Source organism: Martes martes (assembly GCF_963455335.1).
Source record: "Martes martes genome assembly, chromosome: 7".
Taxonomy (NCBI): Eukaryota; Metazoa; Chordata; class Mammalia; order Carnivora; family Mustelidae; genus Martes; species Martes martes.
Window position 1 is genome coordinate 47348507 of NC_137894.1, and position 14007 is coordinate 47362513.

The window sequence follows — 14007 nt, forward strand, 5'->3', positions numbered from 1 at the left end:
CCTCTGTGAGAAGGGCAAACTAACCTCTCTGTCTCATTTCCTCAGTGGTAAAAGTGGACACACACACACACCCCTCAAATGGCTTCTTGCAGATTAAATGAAACAGTGCATGAGAAGGCACAGGCAGGCACTGGACACAGAGTGGCCCTCAAGAACGCTCCTTTCCTCCTCCCCAGGTCAAGTTTTTGCCTATGGACAGGAGGCTAGGTCAGAGATGCACTGAGAGGAGCTGGTAAGAGAAAGTGGAATTAAGAAATCGCCACTTCCTTAAGCTGCTCAGGCCCCTCCCTTCCCAAAATACACCTTCTCAAATGTTTCTTTCCCATTGTTAAGGCACAGACTAAAACAGAAGAGAAAGCAATTAGGAAAATTATAGGAGGCAGTAGAGTCTGACGTCAGCTGAAGGGGAAAGTAGCCATTATGAAAGAGAAGAATTGAGTAAAATGTGATTTAGGAAAAAAATATGAAAGCCAGAGTTTTCACTAGCAAGCAAAGAAAGGAAAGACAGACCTTCGGAAATCATAATGAGGGGCGCCTGGGTGGCTCAGTGGGTTAAGCATCTGCATTGTTGCAACTTGTTACAATGTTATAGCCACGATTTCATGAGAATGCCCCCCGAAGGTGGGTGCTGCTGTCCAGTACTTAGTAGCCTCTACGAACAGATTATTCCCCCAGTTCCAGGGGCAGATCGGACTGCTGCAACCAAAAGGGCCATCACAGTCTGTGGGATGCTGAAAGGTGCCAACTGCAACCTCAGGGTCGTGACCTTGCAGAGACAAATGCAGGGAAGTTCTCATCCGTGATTCCAGAGTAACGGGCCGCTTCTGGGGAGTGGGGGGCACATTTCTGCGGGACGTGTGGCGGTCTGAGGACAGCTGGCTGGTCCGAGCGCTATTAGGTGGCTGGAGGCAGAGTAACTGGGTCGGGGCAACCCAGCAGGGCCTGAACAAGAGGACAGCGATTCTGCTTTGCTTACAACACTTAATTACCCTTTCCTCTCACACCCCTCCTCTCTGGTTGCCCTTGAAATCCACATCACCTGACACTCCGGGGCTCTTTGTATCACAGTGGGAGCGTTCTGAGCAGAGGAAATCTCACTCAGCCCTCCTCCTTTTCCTGAAGTTTGCTTGCTCCCAGGAACCATCTGGAATCGGTCAACAAAGCTGCATCTTAAAATAACTGGGGGTGGGAGAGGCAGGGGCAGGGGGGATACTACATGGTCTGCGCTGACCCTCAGAAGTCCTCACAGTGCAGTGAGAGGAACTTGCACAAAAGAACAGCAAGAAGCTGGCAGGAAAGGGAGAAAGAGCATGGAGAAGTGCTTTATGCAGGCCAGGGAGGAATCACCAGCCCCTACGTTTTACCGGCTGCGTGCAAAGACCATTTTATCAACCCTGGGGGCAGTCCCCACCTATGGAAACGGAAGAGGGACTTCTTTGAATTCTGTTACTATTATTTATTCAAAATCACAGTTCTAGATACACATCTAAAGCTGTGGTTCTTTATGGGGAGGAGGGGTGGTCGTGTCCCTGCAGGGAACAGGTCAGCATCCGGAGACATTTTTGGTTGTCACAAGTTGGGAGATGCTACTGGCATCTAGTGGGCAGAGGCTAAGAATGTTGCTAAGGGTCCTCTGATTACCTGGCCCGAAATGTCAACAGTGCTAAGGCTCAGCGACCCTGATCTTATGGAACCTGAGGAACTGACTTGGCTGTATTTATGAAACACAATACAGGTTCTGGAATGCAAAGTTGGTTTTATTCTTTCTCACAGAACTGAAACTAGCCAGGCATTACAACCTTCTAAAATCTACCTCTGGTAAAATCTGCCTCAAGTATCTTAGTTATTTTAACCATAAAATGTATTTGGCAATTAACCTTAGATGTTTTCAAAATAATTTGTGAATGGTGGCTTTCTGGAAAAAAGAAGACATAAGCCTAAATAGGACCATTATGAAATGAAAATACTTTTCACATTCAAATGATAATTTTTCAAACCTCACCAAAAAAAACATCAATGTCTGCTCAGGATGACAACAGGATACAGATGCTAACTTACTCTGAAAGAAGGTAAATGTGTCTGTGATGAATTTTCCAAAACAGAGTAAATTTAATGAGAAACATCTACTCTATAGCCCCTGTATTCAAAATAAGCCTGATGCATGGGAGAACACCATAAAGCTAACACATTCCATGTCCAGGATCTCAAAGCTCCTTCAAGAAGGGTAAAATGATTGGGCAACACACGGTCAAAGGATCATGAAAAAAGAACACAATGACACACTGGACTTCATCAAAATTCAAAATGTTTGCATTTCAAAAGATACCATCAAGAAAACCAAAAGATAAGTCATAAGACAGGAGAAAATCTATGTGAATTATTTATGTAACCTGTATGCAGAATATATAAAGTACTCTTACAACTCATTAATGAGATGACAAAAAAAACACAACTTAAAAATGGGCAAAAGATCTGAACGGATATTTCACCAAAGCAGATATATGAATGGACAATATGCACATAAATAAATGATTCTCAACATTATTAGTCATTAGGGGAATGCAAATCAAAACTGTAGTGACATACTGCTTCACACCCACTAGACTGGCTGTAATGGAAAAGTACAGTAACAAGTGCTGTCGAAAAGGAGGAGAAACTGGAACCCCCATACATTGCTGATGAGAACATGAAATGGTTCAGCCACTCTGGGAAACATTTTGGTGGTTTCTTAAAATAGCATAGCAGTTTCTTTCGATCTCCATAACTGCATTACTCCTAAGAGCCAAAAAGTGGAAACAACTTAAGGTCTATCAACTGATGAAGGCATAAAGTGTGGTATGTCCATACAATGGAATATGAAGTATATGTTGTAATATGGATGAATCTCAAAAATGTTAAGAGAAGGCAAAGTCGAGAGCTACATATTACAGGATTCCTTTTAAATATAATGTCCACAAAAGGCAAATCTATAAAGTACATTTGTGGTTGCCTAGAACTGGGGGGTGGGAGTGGGGAGTGACTGCAAATAGGCAGGAGGCTTCCTTCCAGAATCACAGATATGTTCTGCACCAAAACTAAGTGGGTTTAGGATATTTAAATGATATCCAAAAAAAGCTGGAAGAAAAAAAGTCATGGAAGCTCGAGGATAAGGTCCTTATTTTACTGAGGAGGTAGGTAACTAAGGCACATGATGTTTTAGAGACTTAGAACAATGACGGCAAAGGTAAAAACACTGTAAATTATTTGTGGGAAGAAAGTTAACTTGCTTAAAGTCAAAATAGCCAGGAAAAGGGTAGAACTCAGTGCTCAACTTAAAAAAGTCTTTCTCCCACAGCCCCCCAAAAACCCCTGAACAATCTGAGATGAATTCAGACAGAATGGCAATTTTCTTAGTTCAGCTGTTTATTACCAAATAAGTACACATTTTCTTGCTCTGAGCATAGAGATTTGTATTTTGATTGAAAGACGATAATACTTCTCCCCATCTCCACACAGAACCGGCCTTCAAGTCAGTGTGGAAAATTAAACCCTAAATAGGTGATTTGTCACTGAACCTACAACATGACAATGGCTCTCTGAGTTTCACAACTGTCCTCTTTGTCTTAAGCTCTATCAGTCTTGCTTTCTGGATGAGTAATTATTATGTGTTTGTGGTTGATTACCTGTGTGTGCGGGCTCCAACACAAATACAATGTCATGTCCAGATTATCATTCCTGCCGGACATATTCAAAACAATTTTCATACCTTAACCTTTTAAAAAATGGTCCTGAATCAGATTTCATTATTTAGGAAGCACCACTATTTGTTGAGGAATCACAGGGGACAAGCTGTTTAAACCAAATGACAACTGCATACTTCCTAGATGTTTTTACTTTTTGCTGCACAAAAACAAGCAGCTGAATGGCCCAGAAGCAAAGGCCTGCAGCTGGATACACTTAGACTCGTCCAGGACGGTACAACACTCTCTGTACTATAAATGGCTCCGTGCAACAGGGGATAATGCATAACTCTGTTCCGCTGGTGTGTCTCCTCGGACTCTCCACCCTCTTTATTGGAATGCCATTTGTTGGAAAGGCAAACACCTTATGACCATTCCCTCACCTACAGTAAGCTCACACAAAAAGTCAAGTTCTCTACTCCGCAAGGAAACAAACTGGACACCCATAAAGGTGTATTATTTAACCTATGAAAGGTTCTACTAAGGTTCTAACTACCACGAAGGAAAAAGTATACACTTAATGTAAGCCATAAAAGTTCTCATGTTAGTAGTAAAATCTTTTACTGTAATTTCTCCTATCCCTACCTCCACCTTGGATACACACAGTTCTAGCTGCCAAGATACTTAGGTCTCATGTATATAAAAGAACTAGAACTGAATCTTGGCTCCCCAGTGTTTATGGGCTGAACAACCTTGTAAAATCACAACTTGTTTGAGCTTGAATTTCTCTCTCTCTCTCACACACACCCCCACACGCACACCCCCACACACATGCCATGCTCACAGTAGAAGGATAACATGGGCACATTTTGTAAGTTCTTCCGGGTCTGGAGAGAATATGAACTTGTATTTAATCTTTTTCCCCCTTAGGCTGATGACTTAACATCCCTCTTTTAATCAAAATAAAAATCTTAAGCCCTCTTTTACTGTTAATTGAAAATTTAAAAATATATTAAGTATAATAGCTAAAACAATCCTCTACTCCATACCAGTTGAAATCACTGCTTTAGTCAGACTACTTATGGTATCACTCACTGTCTGATGACAACCTTAAACCATTCATGGAAGATCTTGTTAGCCCAATCATTCTTTCTTTGAAGAAAATAAAGCCTTAGAAATATACAATCAAATCAAAGACAGAGCTATCCTACCATAACAAAATAAACAACTTAGCTTAAGCAAAAATTATAACTTATTCCCAGAGTAATAGAGTCCCCTCAGAATAGTAAAGCAGCTAAAGAAAATGTAAATTTAAAAAAAACCCAAGCTTTTATCCTCTTCCCTGCTGGACAATGTCGGTCAGTTAAGTTGGACGTACGAAAAGACCCCACCTTTTTTTTTTTTTTTTTTAAGATTTTATTTATTTTGACAGAGAGAGAGACACAGGGAGAGAGGGAACACAAGCAGGGGGAGTGGGAGAAGCAGGCTTCCCGCTAAGCAGGGAGCCCAATGCGGGGCTCAAACCCAGGACCCTGGGATCATGACCTGAGCTGAAGGCAGATGCTTAACGACTAAGCAAGACCCTACCTTTGAAATAAGAATGTTCTCCTTAGTAATCTACTTTAAGATCCTTTTGTAAGTATAGGGGTCTAATAGGGCAAGAAACAAACGCCCAGTCTTGAAGAAGAATGAATGCTCCCCAAAGAAACAATGTCATAAGTGATGGCAGGCTTTGCCTATGGAATTCCCCAAAGCCTAGTTTACCCATCATACATAATTGAGCTATCTAGTTCTGCAGGTTTAAGGACTAAGGACGAGAGAGCACTATTTCCATGGTTAAGTGCATCTGAATTCCAAACACAAAAAGTCAAATTCTCTACTCCAAAAGTGGACTGTCTACTGCAACGTTAAAATGCAAAATGGATGGATCTAGAAGCTATTATGCTAGTGGAAATTAGTCAGAGAAAGACAAATACCATACAATTTCACTTCTACATGGAATCTAAAAACAACGAAAACAGAAACAGACTCATAAATATGAGAACAAACTGGTGGACACCAGAAGGGAGGGTTTGGGGAGATAGGCAAAATAGGTGAAGACTAAGAAGCACAAACTTCCAGTTATAAAATAAGTCACAGGGATAAGAAAGTACAGCACAGAGAATATAGTCAGTAATATTGCAATAATTTTTTGCAGTGACAGATGATAACTACACTATCGTGGTGAGCATTTTGTAGTTTAATCATTGTCAAATCACAAGGTCGTACACCTGAAACTAATATATGTCAACTATATTTCAATTAAAAAGAAATCCTCTGGGCACCTGGGTGGCTCAGTCAAGCATCTGCCAGGGTCCTGGGTTCGAGCCACATCCGGCTCCCTGCTCAGCGGGAAGCCTGCTCCTCCCTCTCCTACTCCCCCTGCTTGTGTTCCTCTCTTGCTGTGTCTCTCTCTGGCATACAAATAAAATCTTAAAAAAAAAAAAAAAAAAGAAAGAAAGAAATCCTCAATCCTGGGAAAATCAAGACAGCTAATCATCCTAAAAGGAGACCCAGATCTCAGCTGGGCCTAAGTCTTCCCATCTAAAATGAAGGAAAGAAGGCATTTTGTTTAAAAGCGACCATTTCACATCCCCCCTAGTCCAGGGAGGTTTCTCTAGGACCAGGTCCCTACTTAACTGCAAATCCTTGGGAAAGAAGCAGAAGAAAACAATGTCTGTGCTAATTTTCTACTTGTGAGGGGAGCTGTGGGAAGCAGGTGACCAGGACCTGAGGCCTGAGCCTTAGTTAAACCCCGGAAAAATGTAGAAAGTCCTATGTGGAATTGCTAAATTCAAATTAGTGAGAAATTTTAGCTCTGTTCCAAGTATTATTCTCCTAAGAAAGCAAATGACCACAGGCTAAATCCCATTATCCCTTCAGCCTTCAAAGAAAACCCCCATCGCTCAGCTGCTGGCCCTCTGGTGCCTTTCCTGTTTTCAGTTCCCCTTCCTTGAGTTAATTGAGAGCAGGACTGGTTAAGAGGCAGTTCCTAGAGCTGGACTGCCTGGGTTTTAAAACCTGGCTCAGCTATTTGGCCTTGAGCAAATTACTTAATTTCTCTGTGCTGCAATTTCTTTGCAAAATGATTAGAATGATCATAACAACAGCATTCAAATGTTCTAACAGTTAAGCAGATTACTACACGCTCATACACATGCTCAGAACATAGGCTGTCAAACTTCTTCAATAAAGGGCCCGATATATTTTAGGAAATATTTTAGGCTGTGGGCTATATGGTCTGTGGTGCAATTATTCAACTCTGCAAAGCAGCTACAGACAAAATATAAATAAAGGGACATGGCTGTGTGCCAATAAAACTTTATACAAAAACAGGACCAGGAACTAAAGACTGGAACCAGCCTGGAAGTGCTTCAACAGGTAAATAAACTGTGGCACATCCTTACTGTGGAATACTACTCAGCAGTCAAAAGGCATGAATTGACACACACGATATACATGAACCTCTAGGGAATCATGCTGAGCAGAAAAACAAAAAACAAAAAACAGAAAAAAACAATCCCCAAAAGCAATCTACTCTATGGTTCCAACTGTGTAACATTTTTGAAATGACAACGTTTTGGAAATGGAGGACAGATAAGTGGTTGCCAGGGGCTAGGGATAAAGACTGGGAACATAACCTGGAAGAGAGGTGAGTGTGGTTATAAAAGCAATACAAGGGATCCCTGTGGTATTCAGGATCTTGACTCTGGTGGCAGATACACAAAGCACAGGTGAGAAAATTGTGTAGAAAACATACACACACACAAATGAGTAAAAGCCAAACTGGGGAAATCTGAGTAAGATTGGTGGATTGTATTAATGTCAACAAGCTGAATGTGATATTATACTACAAAAAAAGGGGGGGGGGCAGTTTTAAAAAAAAATGTACACACAAAAATTAAGAATGCCTGAGGTAAGAAGTGCTATACAATCTAACATAAAAATAACATGGTAACATAGGATTTTATATCTAGAAGGGATGGTAGAGATGATCTTGAATAACTTTCTATTTTTAATGTTAATACTGGATAGGAGTGACTAAGATATAATATGCCTCTACTATGAGTACACTCAACTGAGAAAATAAAAATCCAGATACTGTTCAAAACTATCGGGCATACATAATGCTCTTTTTAAATATAAGTCCTGGGGCGCCTGGGTGGCTCAGTAGGTTAAGCCTCTGCTTTCGGCTCAGGTCATGATCTCAGGGTCCTGGAATCGAGCCCAGCATTAGACTCTCTGCTCAGGGAGGAGCCTGCTTCCCCCCTCCTCTCTCTGCTTGTTTTTCTGCCTACTTGTGATCTCTGTCGAATAAATAAACAAAATCTTTAAAATAAAAATAAATAAATAAAAATAGGTCCTCTAGACAAAGCTATTTATTCTTCACTCAGAATTAAGATTTCAAACCTCCTAAATAGAAATGCAAAACCCTCTATTTAAAACCCTCTTTTAGGGGTCAATCTTCTCTGTCATTTCTTACACCAATGCCACTATCTTAAAGTTAAATAGTTCTGATTGCTAAGGAATTCCAACACATTGCACTCATGTATTCCATGCATACAAATCCTGAAGCGAACATATGCTCCAACACTTAGTACTTGATCACTTTGGCCGAGTCATCTGGTATTTCCAAGCCACAATTTCTTCATTTAGAAAATGGAGATAATCTGACTTCATGACTTCACAGGGATACAAGAATCAAATTAAAAGACATAAGAACACATCTGAGAAGAGTGATATACACACAAATGTTTGCTATGGTTGTAAGATCTCCAAATTTCCACATTTCACTAAAAGCAAGAATTTTGCTCCAAATGTTCAGATGTAGAACCTGAGTGCCTTACAGTTGCTGAGTTGGCATTACACATCTCAACATCAAGCAAGTCTCCAGGAACTTTTCTTTTTTTTTTTTTTTTATTTTTTATTTTTTATTTTTTTTAGTTATTTATTGGACAGACAGAGATCACAAGTAGGCAGAGAGACAGGCAGAGAGAGAGAGAGGAGGAAACAGGCTCCCTGCTGAGCAGAGAGCCCTATGTGGGGCTCGATCCCAGGACCCTGGGATCATGACCTGAGCCGAAGGCAGAGGCTTTAACCCACTGAGCCACCCAGGTGCCCCTCCAGGAACTTTTCTATCTAAAGCTCCTTCTAAGAGTAGAAAAAGGTATTGAGATTCCTCAAAAAATTAAAAATAGAGTTACCGTAAGATTCAGTAATTCCAATATTGGATATTTAACAGTCATCAAAACAAAGAGGCAACCCACGGAATGGGAGAAGATATTTGCAAATGACAGTACAGATAAAAGGTTGATATCCAGGATCTATAAAGAACTCCTCAAACTCAACACACACAAAACAGATAATCATATTAAAAAATGGGCAGAAGATATGAACAGACACTTCTCCAATGAAGACATACAAATGGCTACCAGACACATGAAAAAATGTTCATCATCACTAGCCATCAGGGAGATTCAAATCAAAACCACATTGAGATACCACCTTACACCAGTTAGAATGGCCAAAATTAGCAAGACAGGAAACAACGTGTGTTGGAGAGGATGTGGAGAAAGGGGAACCCTCTTACACTGTTGGTGGGAATGCAAACTGGTGCAGCCACTTTGGAGAACAGTGTGGAGATTCCTCAGGAAATTAAAAATAGATCTTCCCTATGACCCTGCAATTGCACTGCTGGGTATTTACCCCAAAGATATTTAACAAAAGAAAACAAAAAGGCTCATTCAGAAAGATACAGGCACCCCTGTTTACTGCAGCATTATTAACAACAGCCAAGCTATGGAAGCAGACCAAGTGTGCACTGATAGATGAATGGATAAAGAAGTGAATATATATGCAATGGAATATTATTTGTCCATTAAAAAAAGAATGAAATCTTGTCATTTGTGACAATATGGATGGATCTAGAGGGTATAATACCAAGCAAAATAAGTCAAAAGAGACAAATACCATATGATTTCATTCACATGTGTAATTTAAGAAACAAAACAATGAAGAAAAAAGACAAACCAAAAAATACTCTCAACTACAGAGAACAGATGGTTACTAGAGGGGAAGTATGTGAGGGGATGGGTCACACAGGTGAAGGGGATTAAGAGTACACTTAATTTTTTTTTAAGATTTTATTTACTATTTATTTATTTATTTAGAGAGAGTGTTTCCACACAAGAAGGGGGAGGAGCAGAGGGAGAGAGAAAATCCTCAAGCAGAATCCGCACTGAGCCCCAGGCAGGGCTCCATCTCACGACCCTGAGATCATGACCTGAGCCAAAATCAAGAGGCAGACGCTTAACCGACTGAGCCATCCAGGTATCCCAAGAGTACATTTACCTTCATGAGTATTGAGTAATGTATATAATCATTAATTCACTATGCTGTATACCTAAAACTAATCTAAATACTGTATATTAACTATACTGGAGTTAAAACAAAAAATAAAAGTTCCTTCTATGAAAGTAGAGTAAAATGTTAAAACTTAGGTATTCACATTTTAATATATGAACAAGTGGCGCACACACTCTCTCTTAAGAGCAGGAATAGCACCTTGTCATTTTAGCTGCAGTAACTGGCACAGAGACCAGCTCTGTGCTTAATATCAGAATATACTTTTCCAGAATGAAAGTAAAATCTTCACATGCATATATTTGAGGTGGAAAGAGGTCTGGCCCTGGAGTACATACACTTGCTCCCATACCTGAGGTCCTCAAGCATCCTGAGCCTTCATTCCCCTTTAAAAGTCTACAATGTAAGTCTGAAATGCCCTTTATCTGATGTCAGACCCACTCAAAATACTGAAAATAAGGCCTTTGAGTGACACAATGAAAAAGTTTTTCAGAAAATCCATGCATGCACTTTATCCACAGCAGAGGCCTATTCGTTTTTATTTCACGTGTATTTACAACAAACTTATTTGATTATGAAATATCTCCCATTAGATAAAAGCAGTAAAACAGATGAGATGTTGAAAGAAACTGGAGAAACCCTAAAGTTCTTCTTCCTGATGAATGAAGTGAAACTAAACCTTCCCCAAAAAGATCAGATTCAATCCAAAATCATACTGTGGCCTAATACGAAGGAACACTTGACAAACATCATTCATTATGGTCATCTTTATCTCTTACATCAAAATGAGACTCAATTCATGATTAATTTAAGGCTATCCTTAATTATAATAAAACAGAATCGGTGCTCAGAGAATACTGCTGTCTAGTGTTACCCACCCTTCCCCTATCAAAAACCTGGGAAGAAAAGATAAAGCCCTCTGTTAGAGTTCCCTTCTCCTTACAAGTACTGTCTTTACTAACTGCTCTTATTTCTTCCCTACACAGCATTAATGGAATCACAAAGGAAAGGCCACCTAATTTTAATCAACACAAAAGTTGGCTAAGAGGGATTTTACATATAGAAAAAAAAGTGGATTATTTTGCAGAATTAATTTTACCCCTAAGGATGCCAATGTACTTTAAAGAAATACAGTGTTACTATTTGCCAACTATAGGTCATCAGCTCTTTCAATGAAGAGACCACATCTGCCAATTCCGATCATTAAAGTGCACAGAGGGAGTACCATAGCCATCAGAATACTTAACAGATATTTCTGAGACTGGCTTTGAAAGGCCTTTATATATCAGTAATGAAAATCTAAATGCATGTATTTATTTTATAAAGTTAAATACACCGAGAATTAAAAAATAAAAAATAAATAAATAAATAAATAAATACACCGAGAATTTTAAGAATGAGGCAATGTATGATGGAAAGCATATTACATCATAAATTATGTAATAGTAAATGAAAAATATCAGTATAAAAATTATACACAGGGGCATCTGGCTGTCTCAGTCAGTTAAGAGTCTGACTCTTGATTTCAGCTCAGGTCATGATTTCAGGGTGGTGAGATCAAGCCCCTCCACTCTCAGGGCTCTGTGCTGAGTGTGGAGCCTGCTTAGGATTCTCTCTCTTCCACTGCCCTATGCATGTGCACCCTCTCTCTCGCTCTCTCAAAAAATAAATAAATAAATAAATAAATAAATGTATATATACATATACACACAAAAAATATTATATGTAAAATATAAATTATATAAATTGCTATATATTTTATAAATGTGTTAATTATGTTTATATTTATATATTTAAAAACAAAAATATTTAAAATTTTTAACGTACAAAATGTAAAAACAATGTATAAAACATAAGAATTATATATAAAATAGGCTAAAATTATGTATGAAATGTAATTATAATTTTTTAACATAAGCATGGGAAAAAAGACTAGAAGGAAATGCACAGAAATGTTAACAGTATTTGTGTTTGGGTGATGAGACCAGAGCTGACATTCTCTTTTCTGGGTGTGCTAAACGTAAATGCTTTTACAATGAAACAACCTTTTAAAAAGAAAAGAAAGGGAATAAATGGGAAGGAGCACTACTAAGGGGTAAGAAAATGGCAGAGCAGTTACTTCATTTACTAAGTGCTATAATTAGATTTCTACCCTGGCAAAGAACTTTTTAAGTGGTCATAGGTGATAACTAAGTTTATAGAATATTTGTGTTGGAGGGACGTCCTGCCTGTCACTTGACAGGTACAGAAAAAATATACATATATAGCCGCGTGTCGCTTTACAGTTTACGAAGTGCTTTCAAAATGTCACCTGTCCTTCAAATAATCCTGTGAGATAGGCTCATATGCCCCATTTTTAGGGGACCAGGACACTGGGCGTTAGAGAGATAATGTGCTTTAAAAACAATGACTAACATTTATCAAATCTATGCCGGCCTCTGAGTTAAGCACAAGGCTGTTAACATCATCACCATCTTACAGATAAGAAAACTGCAGGGTGGGGGTTAAGTGCGCTCACTATCATGCAGCTGAGAGTCACTGCTCTGACTCGCAGCCCTGCACTTAAAACAGGTGTCTTGGGTTACAATCAACTTCACAGAACCCTTTACTCAAAAGAGTTGAGCCCGGGACCCAGTCCCACGCTGTTTATAACACTGGTCTCGCCTAAGTTTTAAGAGCTCTTTAGTTTGACAGCGAAAGTCCAGAAGCCAACAAACTAGGCCCAGGAACACCCCAAAGCTAATGTTGCCCGAAAGCCTACGCCTCAGGAGGAAGGCACGGCAGAGAATAACCGCAGTGGAGGACACAAGGTTAAATCAAGCGGGGGGCCAAGAGGAAACCTACTCTCCACCTCGGGGGCAGGGACGGCAACAAGCATCCCAATTTCTGCACCCTACACCCGAGTAACTCGGTACAATTTCCAGGGCGCCCTTTGGTTCAGCTCAAAGGAGCCTGCAACAACCCGTGGGCCGGGCGGGGCAGGGATGAGTCCCACTTTGCAGAAAAAGCCGGAAGAAAAGCAACAGCGCGCTGGGCCCGCAGACAAGCAATGAGTGTAAAAGCTAGGGGAAGGCAGCTGCGGGGCCTGGACACCCGCACCGGGTCGAAGCGGCACCCGAGGAGCCGCGAGCCCCGGCCGAGTGGAGGAAAAGCCCCGGGCCCGCGGCGACAAAGGCCGACAGGGAGACCGCGGTTCTGAGGCCGCAGCCCGCCGAGACTGAGGTGACTTGGACGTCGGCCCAGGAGCCCCGCTACTCACGCTGGACCAGCCGGTCTCCGGAGAAGGTGGAAGAGCAGCTGGTGACAACCGCACAGGGGACGCCCGCAGCCATAGCTGTGCTCGCGAGCCAGTTGCGTCGGAGAGCCGCTTCCGCCTTGGGCTATACCACGGCCGCCGGCGCGCGGGGGAGACGCGCAAAAAAGGGCGCGTCGACGGAAGGAACCGGCTGCTCTGACTCCTCCCACACCCCCTCTTCCGCTCCCGGCGTAGAACAGGCTGGGCTGCGCGTGGAGTTGCCATGGGGACGGGCACTCCACGCACCCGGCTTCGGCGCTCGGAGACCGCTCCTCCTCGGAGAGGTGGTACTCCCCGGCCCTAGCCATGGCACATGAGACTGAGAACTACGACCCCATCGGAACCATCCTAATCCAGGTGGGAAACAGGCCCTTCCGGGCTCTGCCCCAGCTAAGACATTTCCGAGCGAGGCCGAGCCGCGCCGATCCACTGGCGCCCACTTTCTAGGAGTACCGTCCCCAGACTGCCTCCTGCGTGCAGAGGGCACGGCCCCTCCGAGAACTCCCAAATATGCCCTCCCAGACCTCCGCTACGAGCCTAACACGCCCCACCCCCCACCCCGTACCATCCCCTGAAGTTTCGCTCCAGAAGCTCGACCATTCTGCCTCTGGCAAAACTCCAAAATCATACACCTCACCCCAGAACCTTAAC

The 14007-nt window shown here is 41.6% G+C and overlaps 2 protein-coding genes across 6 annotated transcripts in view; one reads left to right on the forward strand and one right to left on the reverse strand.

Moving 5' to 3' along the window:
- Positions 1–13520, reverse strand: part of AAGAB (alpha and gamma adaptin binding protein) — a 50830-nt gene extending 37310 nt beyond the window's left edge. For 2 of the 5 annotated variants that reach the window (XM_080808404.1, XM_080808403.1), the window contains exon 1: positions 13321–13435. In XM_080808404.1, coding sequence (XP_080664530.1) covers positions 13321–13393 — 73 coding nt within the window. In that variant the 5' untranslated portion in view covers positions 13394–13435. Of the gene's footprint in view, positions 1–13320 lie in introns of all 5 variants that reach the window. The other 3 variants (XM_080808406.1, XM_080808402.1, XM_080808405.1) reach the window with 3 other exon arrangements.
- Positions 13521–13662: 142 nt separating this feature from the next.
- Positions 13663–14007, forward strand: part of LOC308346609 (IQ domain-containing protein H-like) — a gene marked incomplete at both ends in the record, with an annotated part of 33223 nt that continues 32878 nt past the window's right edge. The window contains one exon of the mRNA XM_080809672.1: positions 13663–13713. Within this exon, the coding sequence (XP_080665798.1) occupies positions 13663–13713 (51 nt within the window). The remainder of the gene's footprint in view (positions 13714–14007) is intronic.